General features: G+C 36.6%; 1 protein-coding gene and 1 long non-coding RNA gene across 4 annotated transcripts in view; one reads left to right on the top strand and one right to left on the bottom strand.

The window, feature by feature from the left end:
- Positions 1–599: 599 nt before the first annotated feature.
- On the bottom strand, positions 600–9,358 carry LOC120069521. The gene is made up of 3 exons (XR_005479567.1): positions 8,874–9,358; positions 8,552–8,790; positions 600–902 (listed from the first exon to the last, which is right to left on the bottom strand). It is a non-coding gene; the product is annotated as an uncharacterized LOC120069521 (long non-coding RNA).
- A 1,618-nt stretch (positions 9,359–10,976) lies between these two features.
- The window catches only part of LOC120069528 (nuclear speckle splicing regulatory protein 1-like), a 17,886-nt gene continuing 9,067 nt past the window's right edge, over positions 10,977–19,795 (top strand). The window contains exons 1-5 of one of the 3 annotated variants that reach the window (XM_039021306.1): positions 10,977–11,293; positions 11,382–11,462; positions 12,936–13,116; positions 13,270–13,392; positions 19,448–19,666. In XM_039021306.1, the coding sequence (XP_038877234.1) occupies positions 12,958–13,116; positions 13,270–13,392; positions 19,448–19,666 (501 nt within the window). In that variant the 5' untranslated portion in view covers positions 10,977–11,293; positions 11,382–11,462; positions 12,936–12,957. Of the gene's footprint in view, positions 11,294–11,375; positions 11,463–12,935; positions 13,117–13,269; positions 13,393–19,447; positions 19,667–19,795 lie in introns of all 3 variants that reach the window. The other 2 variants (XM_039021304.1, XM_039021307.1) reach the window with 2 other exon arrangements.

Raw genomic sequence — 19,795 nt, 5'->3', positions numbered from 1 at the left:
GCACCAAGAGAATAGTGGGGAAGATCTTGAGTGGTCTAAAACAAGATATGAAGAAGATTGCAACTGGAGAAGAAGCCTTGAAGAAGTTCTACAAGAGGTATGTCTTTAAACCCATTTTTCTACAGAAGCATGCTTTACATTATGCCAAAATTAGTGAATTTGAATGCTTAGATGATCCTTGTGCTTCTGTTGGAATTGATACAACCTACAGTTGGTTGATATATGAAAAAGTTCGAACTTCACAAATCTAAAGACGATGGAGTGGGTATCCAAATATGAGTTTAGCAAGATGTGTGGGTACAATGTCGTTGTTCATAAATTTTCGTTGTCCAGGGTCAATCGTTGAAGTAATTTGACGCTTAAATCATCCACCATTATTTGTTGTTTGTGAAGCGGGCCACCGAGCAACGGTCACAAAACTATCCCCTTCGTTGCATACATCTAAGGTCAAGGAGAACATGTCACACCCCCTCCCAGGCTACCATTTTAACCTTGAAAAGGATGTGAAGATAGCAGACACCAACTCTCTTATGACATCTACTACCCACTTAGAACCTGTAACTTGTTTCTACACTCTTAGATCACCTAATAGACAAGTATATGAAAGTTATAGTGCATGCAACCTAACTTAAACTTGTAAAGTAACCAAAAGACATTATCATTCCCAATGGGCTTTACATACCAACACATAATTACATATATTTACACCTAGGGTGCGCAACTTATACAACAAAACATAATTACAGGCAGGGTTACTCTACCCTTCACAACTAGTATGTACACGAACTTCAAAAACATCATAGACATGATCAAGACCTAAGACATCTTCAAGTCTATCAATCATCTACTATTTTGTGGTAGACTGGCAGCTGTAAGCTAGGCTCCAGGATTTCAACCGCTACCTGGGGAGGAAAACAATTTAAAAAAGTAAGTTGGAATGCCCAATGAGTGACTGTTTTAAAATAAATATTCATAACCTAATCATGCTAGGAAATATGTAAAATAACTAACAACTGGAAATGCTTCCTCAGTTTCAGGGTTAAACATACTTACCTAAAACTCATACCTATAAATCATAAAACTTATCATATTACTTTTGGAAACCTTAAAAACGTGTCATGCTTTCTGCATTTCTCTTAAAAAAAAATCATATATAATTTGTACCCTCTAAACCTTAGTTGGGGAGCCCCTTTTGCTCACATTCTTAATGTCAATAACCTTAGTTAAGGTGGAATTTCTACATCACAAACAACGTCAATAGTAATAATATGTGCACATAAAGATGCCTCAAAGGCTAATAGCATCCTAACACACGACCCAAAGCCTTCATGTGTGCTAAAGTGGGTCCCAAAGACCTTCCTACGATACGTTCATCTCCTTCAGCATCAGGGTCCTAGATTCCTTCACTACATTCAGTATCGGGTTCCATAACTAGGGTAGTGAAATCATGCTTTACATAAAACAAACTTTGCATTTAAAATAACTCAGCATGCCTCAAAACATAGCTTTAGACAAATATTATCAGAGAAACTCGTGAACATTAGTAATGCTTGAATCAACATTAGCATGTTTGAATCATCACAGTGAAATCCAACATATATCATCCTTTTTATAAGAACTCATGCACTAAAACATTGGAACTCATAGCTTTCAAGTAAACTTTATGCCTAAAAATTCATGCAAGATAAAGTATTCATTCAATCATAACTATGCATTCACGTACTTGGAGTTAATCGTTCATAAGTATGCATAGAAAATACTTTAAGAAATTCTTTTTCTTAAAACGTTGTTATTCACTATCTAAGGCTAGCTTTTTAGAGGTCTATAGGCCTTCCCAATCTCCATTTGGCCTATCATAACAATTAGAAACCTTGGGTTAACTATGCTTGGTCGCCTTGAGCTTAAATGACTTAGCTAACTTAGCCTTACAAGTCACTTTTCCTTTTCTTATTCAAAGGACCCTATATTCTTCCTAAAAGCCCTCATTAATGTGTCTTGGTGAATTAATATCCATATTATTGTCTAAGGGTCTTAACAATAGTTTACCAACACCAAGAATCCAAAACTATGTCAAGACTAGGCTCACAGCATCATAGGCACATCAACGGGCTGGATGGTGCACAGTAACATTGTGAGTGGGTGTTATCTTACGCACACTGTCCTCCAGGCGTACACAGGCTACTGGATGGCCCCCCGTGGGCAAAAAATCATGCACACAGATGCTCGGGTAGAATGCGTGCTCAGTAGCAACACGCACGACTAGGCATCAGGGGCGCGCATGGACACTGGGCGACGAGCTACTCTCTCACAAGGCAATGGGCTTGTTGCTCGCCTAGTGGTGTGGGAATGTGATAGGCGTGCTCGATAGGCACTCGCCTGGGGTAATTGCTTGCCCCTTCTCTCCTAATCCACCTACTTGCTTGGTTCAACCCGTTCAGCTACCTACTTACTCATTCAAAACCTTGTTTTAAATTCCAGCCCTTATAACTTGAAATCTATTCATCAAAACTTAAAACTTCCTTCTATAAACTTACATATCCTTTAAACTATCTTACCTCAAAAATTTTTAGCCTCTAATTTTCCATGATGAGTTAAAAAATCATCAATCTGCTCAGCTTGCTCCAAATGAACCAAAGATTAGAACACCCTCCAATTCTTCATGATTCAACCATCAATCAGTGGTTATTTCCTCTCAACAGCCCTAGGTCTTCTTCCTCACTGGTTAAGCTTTCCTTTGGCTGCAAAACCTCTCCTTTGGCACGAAAAAAATTGCAAAACCCTTTCCTTCTTTCCAACCTATATTTATACTTGCCCTCGCATGACTACTTTGCATAAATTAATTTCCACCTCATGCCATTGAACCTTGTCTTAGTCTCCTAATTGTGCCACTTGGCCCACTAATTAGGATTAATAAACTTATTTCCTCAACATACCAATGCCTAAGATAGTTCATTTCCCAGCCCAAGTCTAACGAACATGATTCACTTCCATCGCCCAACTAACCTCCAAGTCATCACCTACCAAGCTCTTCTTCATGCCATCGCCTACTTCATGTCGAATCCCTCACCTAGAATTGCCTTCACACCTAGGCCTCCTTTCTCATGTTACATCTTGGCAAGCGCCACAGTAACCTCACCCACCAAGCTCATCGTCTAAGCTTCTTCAATCACAAAACTTCTCAAAATTTGGCTTAGTGTCAAGGATATTCTTTTAGACCCAAGAGCAACCTTTTCCAACACTTAGAATATTTTTCAACTACTACTTGATTCCTTCCTTTTAAAAGATTAAACATTTAGGAAAATTCTTTCTTTCACTATTCCCTACTTGTCTAAATGAAACTAACTTCATAGGCATACTTTAAAACACTTTATAACAACAACAATAATAACAACAACCAAAACATTTATGAATTCCAAGCATGCTATTTAGGGAATCAACTTCTAGGGTTTACAATTTACCTTTCCCTTAGAAAAGTTTCATCCTCAAAATCTTAGTTGTGCTTCCTACAAGAAAAGATAGGGATACTTGATCTTCATTTAGTTCTCTGTCTTCTAGGTGGCTTCTTCTACTCCATGGTTCTTCCACTACACCTTCACTAGAGGAATTGTCTTATTTCTCCACACATGTTCTCTCTTGTCTAGGATTTGCACTGGTTCTTCCTCATATGTTAAGTTCTCCTTCAACTAAATTGGTTGATCTCAAAAAACATGAGACAAATCAGAAACATACTTCTTTAACATGGATACATGGAAGACATCATGTATCTTAGATAACTTTGGAGGTAACTGTTCGGGTTGGTAGAATCGATGTTCTTAATTCGAATCCGAACCAAAACAAAAGAAAATTTGTACAATCACCAAACTACTCTTATTACTACTAAAACGTAGCAACAGTGGTAAGTGCAAGGTCAAACCACAGAGAAGCGAAGAATTAATTTCTTTTGGGATTTGACTGTGGAAAAACAATAAAAACTGGGTTTTGGTTTTTGGTTTTGAAACTAAAAACATTCAAGAAAAGGAAATTTCAAGGGATATATGAAACTTTAATGGATTCGTCTTGTTCTCGAATCAAGTACCTATTCAATGTAGTTTAAATCATTATTTTCAACCAACATATCATGTATTCGAATTATGCATGCATAACTATCCAATTGATGTGAATTAACTAATCTCTACAAAGGCCGACAATCAATTAATTGGAACCAATCGAGCATCCTAATTCATAATTATGGTTGGAAAGACCGTACCTCAACTAACCTACATGCTCCTAGATGCAATTGGGTCCTTAGAGGCCATAAGAAACTAGAAACACATACATTAAGATTTAGGATTCAACTATGTTAATTAAGTGTTAGGATAACCATGTTCAAATAATCAATTTATTCTTTAAATCTGGATTAAACGTGTGATGCAAAGATTCAAGGATAGCCTATAAACTTAAGCATGCTCATCTAATTTGTGCTACATGGGTAAATTCAAAACATGGACAATTACAAGGATGCGTGCGAGCTTGAATTTAACTAGCTAAGACATGCGATCATGATAGCAGCATCAATCCAACACATAAAAGCAAGTATAAATTAAACAAGATTCAAGAAAAACATAATTCTAAATTAAAGCACAAAAATTGAATAGAAAACTCATCAAAATACAAGAATGTTCGATCCAAGAACTAAATGAAAGATTATCTCATTGATTCATAAACAAACTGATGGGGTACAATCCAAAACACGTCCATAATCCAAAAATACAATAAAAAATAACCTAAAGATACTAAAAATTAAAGGAAAAGGAAGAAGCATAAAGTTTTACTTCGGCCTCCATCAATTTGGCGTTCTAAATTCGACATATTTTGACATAGGGCTTATGAGGAGTATTTATAGGAAAAATCGCAATGTCGCAATGCTGGCATTGTGCAACTTCGGAGTGTTGCAACGCTGCACATTCTGCCTTAGAGCGTCAAGCTAGTGTTGCAACCTTGTGACAGTGGTTGTTTCATAATTTTCACTGCTTTGAAGCCTGACTGCTCAAACCACCTCCAAATTGCTTCAAATTAGCCCCGTTTGACTCTGATTTCTTGGTTCAACCTCCTCAGCATGATACATACAAAATAAGACAATAAACACATAAAATCCATTAATGAGCCTAAAGTAAGCTAAGAATAATGGCTCTTTTTTAGAGCTAACAGTAACATTAATCTGTAGGTAGATGTCCGACTCGTTCAACTATCTCATATGGTCTAATATACCTCGAACTTATCTTCCCTTTCCTTTCGCAGTGTATCACACCTTTCCATGGAGATAACTTAAGAAAAACTTAACTTAAGAAAAACTTGATCTCTAACTCCCTTCTCCTCTTATCTGCATAACTTTTCTGACGATCTCGTGCTACTTTTAAGTTTTCTCTAATTAGCTTAACATTCTCTAAAGTCATCTACACCAACTCTGGTCCTATCAACTTTCTTTCCCCAACTTCATTCCAACAGGCTGAAGTTCTGCACTGTCTCTCATACAAAGCCTGATATGGTGCCACTTCAATACATAATGGTACCTATTGTTGTATGCAAATTCCAGCAGAGGCAAATGTGTGCCCCAACTACCTTTAAAATACAACACACAAGCTCTTTTATATCTTCCAATATATGGATAGTCCTTTCTAACTGACCATCTGTCTGAGGATGAAATTTGTACTGAAATGCAACTTAGTCCCCAGAGCTACTTGCAAACTTGGCCAGAACTTCGAGGTAAATCTAGGATCTCTATCAAACACTATCATTACCAGTGCTCCAACTGGCGCACTGCCCTGTCTACGTATAGCTTGGCCAGCTTGTCGAGTGTAAATGTCACCTTGACTGGCAGAAATCTGACTATCTTCATGAGTTGTCTACTATCACCCAAATGTTGTCATAACAACAACAAGTTCTGGGCAATCCAAATAAGAAATCCAACGTCACGTGCTCCCATTTCCACTCAGGTACTGGAGGCGGGTTTAAGAGTCTTGCTGGTCTCTGGCGCTTGGGCTTAATCTGCTGACAAATCAAACACTTATTCTCATAGCCAGTTATGTCCCGCTTCATTCCTGGCCACCAGTAAGTCTTCTTCATGGTTCTATACATCTTAGTACTTCTAGGATGCATAGCATAAGTTGAACTATGCTCTTCTTCTAGGATTGTATTCTTCAGGGTTACACTATTAGGCATACACAACTTGTTTTCCTTTACTAGTGCTCCATCTGATCTCAATTGAAATTTTGCTATCTTTTTCAGGCTAATTTCTCTAGTTAACTTCCTGAGAACTGCATCTTTGGGTTGTTCCTTGATGATTTCATTCACCAACGTAGGCCTTACCTAAAAATGAGCAAATAAGATTCCTAAGCTGCCTACTGTTAGGGTAGCATTAGAATTCCTTAACTCCTACAACAATACTCCTTTTACTACATTTAATGCAGCCTTGGGATGATTAGATTTCCTACTTAAAGCATCTATTACTACATTGGCTTTTCCTAGATGGTACGCAATCGTACAATCATAGTCTTCGATCAGCTCAAGTCATCTCCTTTGTCTCGAGTTCAACTCCTATTTAAAGATATACTTTAGACTCTTATTATCTGTATAAATGTGACATTGTGAAAAGAAAAACCCTAGCTTCCACCAAAATTCCTCTCTACTCTCTCAAAAAATTCTCTCTACCTCTTTTTCTTCCTAGTGTTAGAGACCACACTTCTAACTCTTGGAATCCTAGAGAATAACATGGTTATTCTTATAGTGGTGTCCTTGATCGTTGAAGAGGTGTTCGTGAGACAAGCAAGAGAAAATTACGAGAAGACCGGGATTCAACAACGGTGAGGTCCTTCTATCCCTTTTCTTCTTCTTCTATAACATGTTGATTATGATGTTTATTGTAACGACCCGACCCCCTAGGACTTAAGTTAGGCCGTTACTAAAATAAATGCATGCATAGAATTTGAAATGACGCTCAGTTATGTTGAAATAAATGCTAAATAAACAAGAGAAGTTCAAAAGACATTTATTAAATGTAATTGTTAAAACAATATTAGGGTACCCGTAATTTGTAAAGACTATTAAAAGCATATATAAAATAAATAGTCCGTAATAATAAGTTTCAAACAGTAAAACTAAACATTAAGGGAAAAATAAGGACTCTAAATTTCATGATGCGGAAGCGTAAAAACTAGTCCTAGTGACACGATCACGAATTCTGCTACGCCATCACTGGTGCATCTCTACCCTTACCTGAAACATCAACATAAGAAAGAATGAGTATGAAATACTCAGTAAGTAACCCCACTACTGGGTCAGGCTAGGCGCCTATGTCCTCTAGATGCCTACCCGAAACACAATCTCTTACATACGCATGGTTATGCATACACCTCTTTCGTATACACATAACCCACTTAATGTGTACCTCTTTCATACACATAACCCACTGAAGGTGTACCTCTTTCGTACACCTAGTTAAGTATACACCTCTTTCGTATACACCTAACCTACTAAGTATGTACCTCTTTCGTACATCTAATTATGTATAACCTATTTCGTATACACATAATCCACCGAGTATGTAACTCTTTCGTACACCCCAGATCCTCTCTATAAATGTAGGGATGTGTACCTCTTTTGTACATATGGTTAGGCATACACCTCTTTCGTATACACATAACCCACTGAGTATGTACCTCTTTCGTACATCTAATTATGTATAACCTCTTTCGTATTCACATAATCCACTAAGTATGTACCTCTTTCGTACACTCCAGATCCTCTCTATAAATGTAGGGATGTGTACCTCTTTCATACACATGGTTAGGCATACACCTCTTTCGTATACACATAACCCACTGAGTATGTACCTCTTTCGTACACCCCAGTACCCTCTAGGTATGTATCACTTTCATACACACCAGCCCTAGTACATCTCTTTCATGTACTAGGGTCCTTGGACGTGCATTACTTTCATGTAGTCACATTACGTCTGGAAAGGAAAAAATGGCATCTAACTTCCTATTACATATAACATTCACCTAATCATGAATCCTCTAAAATCTCCTCATCAAGGTCATGTTAATTAACTTCAACATACGTAATTAATCTAGTGTTAAAATTAATCTAGTGTTAATGGATCTGCTCTAGTACATCACTTTCATGCACTAAACTATGTAAACAATCAAGTATTTGAGATTTCATAATATATAGTACGGTCTACACATTCTCATCATAAATCGCAAAACTATATGAATCAGCAAATGTCGAATCCTCATCTAACTTTAAGACATTCCAGTAGGAGTGCCACTTAACTTACATTTAAGAGTCATGCTCAATCATCCTTTTAATATAACTCATAAAATTCTAAATCATGCTCATACATTAAAATTCTTCAGACATATTATCACATGCTCCTATATCTTTTCTAAACAATCCATTAAATCTCAGAATAGTCAAAAGTATCCTTGCAACTAGTCTTAAAATCCTCAAAAAAATAAATCATAAATTTATCGCCCGATACAAAGGCAATTCCAGTAGTAAGATTACTTACCTTAGAGTTTGAGCTCAATCGAACAAATTTATCTCCTTCCTTGCTTAAAAAGAATCCTGAATCGAACCTCGAAGTGTTTGCTCAAGTCGAACTACAGTGGAGCTTCAGACACGAAATTGACTATAGATACACGCCGAAACGAAGGGTGTTAAGAACCCAATTAAACTCACCAATTGCTCACAATCCTTGCTTGACGGCGACTCGGAACGACCCAATCTCCAAACCAAACTTCGATCACACTGAATTGTCAACCAAAAATATCGAAACTTAATGCGCATCCAAGATATCCAAAACCCATCGTAAAAATCAATGAATAACTTACCACAAACTCTAACGTTCTGGCATTATCGACGACTGGGAACTTGGCAACTGCAAAACTCGAGGCTGGGCGTCGATGGGGGCTCGAGTTCGTTGCCGCCGGTCTGAGCAGTGGCTCGAGTTCGTTGCCGTCGATCTGAGCAGCAGCGACCCACGAGCGGACGGGCAACACCTCGACAATGACCACGAGGGACTGGGGAGAGACCTTGTGCGTGTGGCTCAGACTGTTGACGCGAGGAGGTAGGGGCGACGGCTGACCTGGGGGTGGGTCTTCGGCGGCAGGCGGCGGCGATTGGGGGTCGACGAACGACTGCTTCAGACTGCAAACACCGAGCGACCGAGGCGTTCCGCGAGCGACTATCGGAACTGATGTCTAGCTGGAGGTGCGGATGGCCGGCGACGGACTCAAGGGCGGCTGCTGGTTTCGACAGCTAGGGTTTTCACAAAAAAAAAGGGGCACACGGTGAGGAGGAAGAAGGAAAAGGAAGTTTTGTTTTTATATAAAAAAAGAAAATAATAATAATAATAATACTTAAAACTTAAAAAGGAAATAAATTAAACTTTATTTTATTACTTTCCTAATTCCACTTTATTTTATTAACTTCTTTTATTTCTTAGAAAGTGAGATTAATTCCTGTCATAAATTTCTAAATTGAATAATTTTGTAAGGTCAAAAATTAATTTCTCATATTTACACTTGAACTCCAAAATTCTAAAAATGCCCTCTACTAGCAAAATTACTGAAATTATATAAAAATGAAAATTCACGGTGTTACATTTATCATCTACTCTTCTTGTGTGGACTCCTGTATTCTTATTTCTATTAAATGGAAAAAAAAAAAACTAAATGCAAGATGATCTCACGCTTTCGTGGGAATTTGATTCTTTTCATTGAGGTCCTTGTATTTAGACATTTGAACCAAATTTTGTCCAAATAAGCCCAACTTTCTCGGATGATTCGGTTTCCTAAAATTTAACTCAATCAACCACATTAAATCACACCAACTAGTAATAATAACTCTAAATTTGAAGTCAATTAAAGCACTTTTCAAGTGTTTTTCAATGCAAAGTAAAGTTTATAATGAAAGGACAAACTTGGCATAAAAAATTAAAAATGTGTGTGAGAGAGATATATTCCCTAATTTCTTTTGTTTCAAATTATATGGTTGGGGTAAACCTAGACCAGTTCGGTTCCAACTCTAATAAAAATTTAACTCCCGGTTCGATTTTTACACCCTCAAACTCTATTATACTCGACCTATGAAGCACAAATACTTCATGTGAGGCAAAGAATCAGTATCAGACACGTATCGGATACCATACTTCCCATATACGTATCTGACACGCGATTTGACGTATCTATATTTTTAGATACTTTTCAGATACACATTTGACACGCGATTTGACGTATCTATTTATATGCGTACTTTTTTCTTTAAGAAAAAAGTCAAAGTAACTCATCTAACCTTTCCTAATCTAAAATTAGGCAACCTATTTAAAAAGCTCACTATTCGAGTCCAAAACTAAAAGAAAAATAAATAAATAATGGACCAAACCCTAGACTAAAATCATCTAAACTCAAAATTCACATTTGAGTCCCCATAAACTCCACCAAAATATAAACCATTTGGATATCTTTAACAATAAGTTCTTCGTTTATCTTCATACTTCTCTCTCTAATCTTCTTTTTCTTCTTCTTTACAATATGAATCACTTTTCTATTGTATTTTATTAACTATTATACTTCAACATCTTAGATGTTACTTTTTTGTATTGTATTTCAATGTTTGTATTCTATTTTGTGGTTATTAACTTTATGCTAAATTTATCTATATCCTAAATTTTTTTGAAGAAAAAAAATGTATCTTCAACGTATCAGTATCCTCGTTTTTTAGAAATATATATATTAAAAAAAATATATAAAAAATTATACATCTTTAGACGTATCCGTATTTTGATTTTTTAGAAATTGATGAATTACCGTATCCGATTGTATCCGTATTTTGATTTTTTAGAAATTGATGAATTACCGTATTCGATTGTATCCGTATCGTATAACCGTATATATGTTTGTGCTTCGTAATACTTGACTTTAATGATCAATTATTAAAAAATCCAATAAAAGATGTGAAATCCCTCGATCTCTCTTTTTCATCTTCTTCCTCGAGACCGCCACGCGTTCCACAACCGCTGCTGCCTTTTCCGTTCAGCACCGCCCCTCGCTCCGATCACGCCGTCGCCATCCCTGTTCAACGCTTACGTCACCTGCGCGCTGTGCACGAGAAGGCCCACGTAATTCTTGAGTCGTCTGCAACCCCAACTCCGCGCCGGTCACGGTCCAGCCTGAATCACATCACCGTGCTATTAACTGCCGCCGCCGCCTTTGGTTGAGGCCAATCGCACGCCGCCCCTCCTCCACTTGGGGTCAGTGTAATTTTTGAATCTTTCTGTTTCAATTGAAAGTCCTTCCGGATCAGTTCTAACCATTGAGAACCTTTCTGTTTAGTGCCAGGACTGATTCAAATTTGGTTAAATCATTTTAGAAGCAGTGTTGGTTAAGGATCTGTTTGGCTAATCCCTAAACGCTTCTGGGGTAATTTTACAATAAACTCTATGACCTCTAAATCACCTTAGGCAAAGGTTTACATCACTAAAGGCTTCTAATTTCTGTTTAATTTATATGGATTCTTTAGATTCGGGGTTATAAGTTGTTCTAAGACAAGCTAATTCATTGGACATTTTCATGTTGTATGAGTTATTGAGTGCCTGGATTATGTGCTTGGAATAATGAATAAACTGTTGAACATTCTGAATTGTGTGTTTAGAATGTCGAGTGAAGTAGTGAATGTTTTGACTATGTGGCATGGATGTTGAATGAACTGGATGTTTTTTCTAGGTGGCGTGAATATGGTTTGAATGACTTGATATACACATGTAGATGAGACCTTAGTCTGGATTGTTAGGATACATGGAAAATGTTTGATTATAGGAATTCATGCATAGTTATATTTGAAGCATGTTTATGAAAAGTGGCAAACATCTATCGATCATGTGGATATACTATGATTGAGGACCTATGTGAGCGGAGTTTGGCTTCACAGGCTGCGTGCCAGCTACCATCGGTTGAAGTTGAGTTCCACTTAACGCCCACCACCCACTGGAGAGTTTGTAACCTAATGTATATTATTTAGACTGAGGTGCCTTGTTGGATGAGACTTGGCTCCACTAACTGAGTGCCAACTACCATTAGATAGAGTAGAGATCCCTAGGATTCTTGCTTGCACCAGTGAGTTGGTATGGTTTAATGAGATGGTGTATCTGCTTTGACTAGTTGGAAAAATTTTGACTAAATTTTGGATCCTTCCTATTTATTCACTAGGTGCATCTCGTACTTGTGCATGCATGTCTAACCTTAGTGGGTTTCTTGCACACCTTGACCAATCTCACGGGACAATTGGCCTGATCATACACCATTTGAGTGCCAAGGAAACTCATATAACATCAAATCCTAGGTAGGTGGCCACCATGATTTGAACCCATTCCTCTAAGTCATTTATTATACTCATGATTCTTATTGACCACTAGACCAACCTATGAGGATTCATCAGTGGGGTTACATATTGAGTATTTTTAATACTCATTCCTTCGGAAGGTATGTTTTAAGGTAATGGAAAAAGCATAGGAGGCACACTATGGGTTGCTAAGTGTGCCAGGGAGATTGTGTCAGCATAATTTTCTATTTTTGTTGGAAATTTTGCATTCTTTTTGTTAGTTAGGCCTTTATCAGGATGTTGTTTGTTTCCAGTTTTTTGATAATCTTAAACCCTAATGTTATTTCATCTCTGTTTTATTTGGGATCCCAACAAAAGGGTACTCTATTTCGTGTTGAGATTGTTCTAAGGAATTTTCCTTGTTTCAGGGAACAAAGTTATTTTCTTTGCACTTTGGTTAGAGGATTTAGGAAGTTGGGTCATTGCATAATCTATCCTTAAAGAGCATTGGTGTTTAATATGGAAGCATTTTTATATGAATTATTCATCAATCAGTTGCTTTTAAATTTTCACAGGAACGGTGAGAAGACAGTAAAAATGAGCAAATATGGCCTGCAGCTTAGGGTTAAGCCATCACAGCAGAAGCAGCCTACAAGACCACCCCTTCCTGCTCCTCTTGGATTTCAAGATGATGATGATGATGATGTTGAGAGAGAGATATCCCGTCAAGCTTCCAAGAATAAGGCACTTAAGGATGTAAGTTAGCTTGTTTGCGACTAATTTTTCTTGTGTTGGTACCTTTTTCTTTACTAGTGGCAATTTGTTCAGCAAAGATAATGTCATTAACAAGAAATCTCAGGGTTGTATATTAGACTTATTTTATTTTTTCCCCTCGAAAAATCAAATTAGATTGAGGACCAACACAGGAAAGCACTAGAGGAGGATCCATCTGTTTTTGACTATGATGGAGTCTATGATCAAATGAAAGAAAAGGCTGTTCAACCTCGAGCATATGATCGTGAAGAGCGAAAGGTATGTTCATAATTTGATCCAGAAACTTGCTTGGTTCCTTTGTTACTATTTCAGATTTCTTCTAGAAACTTGCTTGGTTCCTTTGTTACCTTTTCAGATTTCTTCACAAATTTTGTACTTTCAAAAGGGTTCTAGGCTTTTGGCAGTTGCAGCTGTGAGCTCTATGATTTTGACCAATGGTTGGGTCTTGGTATTATAATTTTTTATGGCTGTGTTTGAGATTAGAAGTTGTTAAATGGTTCAATAATCAAATTCTTGGAAACATGCCTAGAAAAACAAGAAAAATACGACTAGATATATTATTGTACGAATTAGAAGTACTATGTTCCTTTTTGCAGTTCATCTGGAGTGCTAGACTTCAGTTTTTCTTTTTTTTTTTTTTAAATAGCAACAAACTTTTCATTGATATAATGAAAAGAGACTAATGCTCAAAGTACAATGAGTCAAATAGATGGATAGACATAGAAAACAAAGAGAACAGAGGGTCAGTAGGCGCATTGGACTATCTTAACTAGGTTGACACAACCTTAGCGCCCTCCTCATATCCCAATACAAAATACATCGAAAATCACACTTTACTTCTCATAGTGCATTACATCAAAAGGACTTAAATACACAATTAAGCTGAATATATGAAAGCATTCTAGTTAAGACATATATCTTGAATGAAGTAATCAACGAAGAACTTGGATTGTGAACACCATGAGGAAGCAAGAAGACTACTGAACCAAACCGACCCGACCAATCAATGGCTTTGTCCTGAAAGACTCACCGATTGTGTTAACCAAATTTCTGACAGTACTGGCTTAATTGCATTTGACCATAAGACTTGAGCCTTTGATGATAGTGAATGACGCACAGAAGTTGAGAGACATCATCTCGAAATGAAGGTCCAAACACCCAGAACACATTGAAGTATGAAAAGAGCTTCCACCAACATTTAGGAGAGAAGGGGCAAACAAAAAATAGATGTCGTAAATCTTCACCACTGGCTAAACAAAGTGGACAGATGATTGAGGATAAATAATGAATTTGGAGCTTATGTTGAAGAGTTGCCTAGCAGTTGAGTGATCCAAACAACATAACACATACCAAAATGTTAACTCGCATGGGGTTCTTGGATTTCTATAATGCTTTAAATAAGACTTTATCTGGGGGATGGTGCAATCAAATGCTTTGATAAAGACACAACAGAGAATTTCCCGGAGGAATCCAAGGACCAAATTCTAGAATCGGGGGAATGAGACAATCTTTTACCTTCCAAACTGCCCAACAGTAGCTGAAACTCTGAAATTTCCTCTTCTTTTAGTGGCCACCGAAATGATAAATTCTAAGAGGAAGTTGTCGGGTCCCAATGATCATTTATAGTTCCCTTTGGTGTTTAAGCAGTGTGGTAAAGAAGAGGGAAGGCCAAATTAAAACGTATTTCCAAACACCATGGGTCACTCCAAATGAATATATTCCTCCCATTTCCCAGTTTGAATCCCGCGAATGGTTCAAATTTACTCCAAATCTTGGATATACTAATCCATGGACTATGTAAGCTCAAGCCAAATTTTCCGGGAAGTTTGCCAATGGTGAGGATCAATACCATGAATACTTTTCACTATTTTGCACCAAAGAGTGTCAGGTTCTTTAAAAAATCTCCATCCCCATTTGAATAACAACGCTAAATTTCTGTTTTTCAGATTGCCAACACCTAGACCTCCATCTTGCAGCATTTTTTAGGCTATTTCCCGTCTTACTAGGTGCTTCATTTTGCTTCCTTGCTGACTTTCGCAAAAAAAGTTGCACATTATTTTTTCCAATTCTACTATAACCAAACTAGGCATTTGAAATATAGACATGCAGTAGGTTGGTAGATTCGCCAAGACTGCATTACAAAGAGTTAACCTGCCACCTCTAGATAGGTTATACCTCTTCCAATGGTTGAGCTTCAAATGTACTCGATCAATTATAGGCTGCCAAAAGGAGAACTTTTTTGGGTATCCACCTAAAGGCAGCCCCCAAATAAGTGAAAGGAAAATTTCCAGCCTTGCAATTAAATCGGGAAGCTGTGGGAACCAAAGTGTCCTCATCAATGTTGACCCCATATAAAGTGGATTTCTCCCAATTAACCTTTTGTTTGGAGCACCACTCAAAAAAACCAACTGTTTGTACAAGATTTTCCAACGTAACATCATCATACTTACAAAACAAAAGGGTGTTGTCTGCAAATTGCAAGATGGAGAGATGAACTTTTTCCTTCCCTACCAAGAACCCTTCAAATAACCCATTCTCATGTATTTGATGAATAAGATTGCTTAGAACTTCACCAATGATGAGAAATAAAAAAGGTGAGAGTGGATAACCTTGTCGAATTCCTCTTGATGCAAGAATACGTCCTCTAGGTCTTCCATTGTTATAGACTAAAAATTCTGGATTGTGAATGCATCCATTAATCCACTCAACCCATTTTAGATGATAACCCATGAAATTAAGGACACTTTCTAGGAAATTCCAATTTACTCTACAAAAGCTTTTTCCATATCTAGTTTGAGTATCTATCCGTTCCTTTTCTTTGCACGATAATTTTCCACTGCTTCATTAGCAATCAACACCGGATATTGGATTTGTCTTTCCCCAGTGAAGGTGCTTTGAGTGTTGGAAATTAATGATGGCATTTACCTTCTCCAACCTCTCGACATGGACTTCAGTAATTATTTTGTAGGAAGAGGTGGTGAGGCTCATTGGTCTAAAATCTTTGACATATAAAGAGTCCTCCTTTGGAATAAGGAAAATAAAATTCTCCTCGATACAAGCGTTTCACTTCCCATTTTGGTGAAATTCATGGAACATTTTCTGGAAAATGTCTTGGAAGCTAGACCAAAATTCCAAGAAATATCCCACTTTAAAGCCATCGGGTTCAGGAGCTTTATTAAAATAAAGAGTTTTATAGCTTGCTGTATTTCCTCTCTTCGAAATGTTGCTATTAAGGAGGAGTTTTGTAGGGCTGAAACTTGCCTCCGAATGATGCTTGTGGGGATGGATCTTGGATCTAGGTGCTGAGATTCTTTTGTATAAAGAGGAGAAATAATTCAATGTTTCCTCCTCAATTGCACGAAATGAGTGAATGGAGGTTCCATCACTAGAATACAATTCTGTTATCAAGCTCCTTCTCTTCTTTGCTGAAAGATATCTATGAAAAAAGTAGTAGTCTCATCCCCCAATTTTAACCAGTTCAGTTTACTTTTCTGGATGAAATTCCTTTCTTCCAGAGAATACAGATTCAGAGAACACAACTATCCTCCAAGAAATCCGGATTAATTGAGTGATTAACCAGAACATCGGCCAAACATTTGTTTTTTTGAGTTTGGGAAGGTGAGGAGGAAGTTATGGGGCTTTCTGGATTCAAGTCCTTATCGAATTCATGCTGAATATCTTGTGCTGGCTCTTCGTCATCATGTTGTAGAACCCTCTAGAATTAAATTTGAAGATGAAGGTTGAGTAGACCGAGAATGTTGTTGAGACTTTTCAGATTCCAGGCTATCGGGATGCAAAGCTTGATCCTCCACAACTTTAGAGTTGGCTCCTTGGCAACTGTTCGTTTGCTGTAAACTTTGGGATAAATGTGTCGGCACTTCTACAGTAACGTGCGTTTTATTATTGGTTAACCTGTTCTTTGAGAAAAGAGAATGTTTACCATTTAATTCTTTAGAAACCGGCTCTTGTGCTTTTTTGATGTATGAAATGATTTCCCCCGGTTCCAATGGCCCTTCATTTGAAATTTCCTCGTCAACGGCTGGAATTGAAATCATTTTTCCTATGAGAGAATCAACTTCGAAACCCTCATCAACCATTATTTCTCTGATCCGTGGAATATCCAGTGAATTTGAGAAGTCTGATGCCAAGAAATTTCATTTGTTAGGTAGATAATTCATCTGGAAGTTCAAATCTTCCTTGTGTTCAAAATGGATAAAATTTTTTCCCAAACTCGCATCCTCAATGGGTAATTAAGCTGGAATAAAACCACATAAAATTCCTTTCGACTTTAATTGCTGCAGAAGAACAGTCAAGTAAGTTCAAAGTTTGTGTTGATATTTCAAGAAGTCCTCCCAAGTAATGACCGATGGCTTCAAAAACCTATTTCTTCCAAAAAGTCAGTGGCAGATTCGTGATAGAAACCCAACCACCCTAACTATTGATGACTTTTGGAAGGGAATGCATCTCCTTTGACCATGGCTCCCCTTCAAGATGAAATTTACCAATTGCAAATTCAGAATCAATAAGCTTATTGCATTTAGTTAAGTATTTGTCATCAAAGTATGGATTGATTGCAACCACTGGCAGATTTAGTATAGGCCCAAACCCTTCCTCAACTTTATGCTCTTTATATGATATATATATATATATAATTGACATAGTATCAATACGATTAGCAAGCCCAGTGGTAAATCTAGCTTTCAGTTCCCTCCAGACCCAGGTTTAAGCCCCACTCTTTACATTTGTTTTTCAGATTTTCCTTCCTTAATAGCCCTTCGATTTTTGGAAAACAAAACAATAATTACACACTAATCTCCACCAAATACAGCTGGAAATTAAGAAGGAATTCATCTACATGACTATTCAACTTCATTTTTAATGTTTTTTTGTTTATTTTTATAAAGCTTCAACTTCAATAAATCTTTAGCTTTTTAATTTCTTCTTCAACTTCTTGTCGCCTTATTGCCTTCTTCAACTTCTTCTCCTAGTTTGTGACATAAGTTTTTTTTTTTCAAAAAAAAAATATTTTTCTTCTTTTTAAGTTTGTTATTTTATTTTTATGCATTTGGTTTTAATATTTCAAATCATTATTATTTTTTGTTTTAGTTTTCTTAAATTTCTTCTTCAACTTCTTCTTGGCTTCTTTTTCAACTTCTTCTCCCGGTTTGTGAGGTAAATTTTGTAATTTATTTTTCTTCTTCTTTTTAAGTTTGCTATTTTATTTATAATTATATGCATTTGGTTTTCATATTTCAAATGATTCTTATTTTTTGTTTTAGTTTCTTTATTTTATATTTATTTTTATTAATTTTTTGAAATAATTTATGGATCTTAAGTAAACATCTTAAGCGTTGCTTGTTGGGTTGTTTAAGTTATGATATTGTTGTTAAACATCTTAACCATTGCTTGTTGGGTTGTTTAAGTTATAATATTGTTGTTATGTTGTTAATTTCTTCTTGATTTATAGTCGTTACAATGTTATTGTAGATTTAATTTGGAATCTAAATGAAGAAATTCTGATGTACAATTGTGATTTATAAATTTTTAAAACTACTCACTTATAAATTATTTTTACTGAATTATAAAGCCCCCTCCAGTCAACAAAAATTCTGGATCCGCTACTAATTGCAATAGAGGCTGGAAAGAAATCTTCAAGAGTAGTCTTAATGTCAGCCCAAGAATAATACCCCATCAATCTTGTTATTACTAACATGGAATCAAAATCCAAATTCAGCATATCACTCTCTTTTTTGACCCAAAATGACGAGATTGGAGGGATGACTTTGTTGGAGTTCACAGTATCTGGTCATACCTGGATATTCTTGGCAGCTTCATGTTTGCTTTGGATATTACAGCATCAGCATACGATTTTGGAAGTTCCTGATCCGTGAACTCTTCCTTATTAATCTGAAGAATTTGAGGATGGGAACAGAATTTCAGACTCTCAGTTCAGACATTGAAACTCAAAATGTCTTCTGGAAAACTGATTAGAACTTTATTTATTTACAATGCTGGGGTCGTTGAGGCAACGGCTTGATTTATAATAAATAGACACAACATCTTTGAATCCTTCTAGATTTGAACTAGGTCATATGATTCAACTAGAATTAGGAATTGAAGAAACCAGTGAGCTTTCACCTAACTTTTTTCTCACTGTATCTAACAAAGAGAAAAAAGATCATCCTAGAACTTAATGAAACATAATAATGATATATTAAATGAAACTTAATATGTATATAATTACAATATCACCCTATTCTAATGTTGCCACTCTGGTGAAAACACTTATTGGCTCCCTGCCTTACTATTGCAGCCAAAATATATTCAGAATTTGATGAAAAAGGCACAAGAGAGAGAGAGGGAGCAGGAGATTATATATGAAAGAAAACTAGCCAAGGAGAGAAGCAAAGATGATCATCTGTATGCTGGTAAGGACAAATTTGTCACTAGTGCCTACAAAAAGAAACTTGCAGAACAAGCAAAATGGATGGAGGAAGAGCGTCTCCGACAACTTCGGGAGGAGAAAGAGGATGTATGTATAATTTTTTCACATTGTGTCTTTTTCTTTTCATTTTATAATTTTATAAATGCTTATTATTTGTGAAATTCCTTGCAGTATAGTGATAGAATGAGCAAAGTAAGTTTTAATATATTATTATTA

The sequence above is a fragment of the Benincasa hispida genome, unplaced genomic scaffold (genome assembly GCF_009727055.1).
Source record: "Benincasa hispida cultivar B227 unplaced genomic scaffold, ASM972705v1 Contig452, whole genome shotgun sequence".
Classification (NCBI taxonomy): Eukaryota; Viridiplantae; Streptophyta; class Magnoliopsida; order Cucurbitales; family Cucurbitaceae; genus Benincasa; species Benincasa hispida.
The sequence above is the reverse complement of the archived record's forward strand: the minus strand, read 5'-3'. Positions and strand labels throughout refer to the sequence as shown.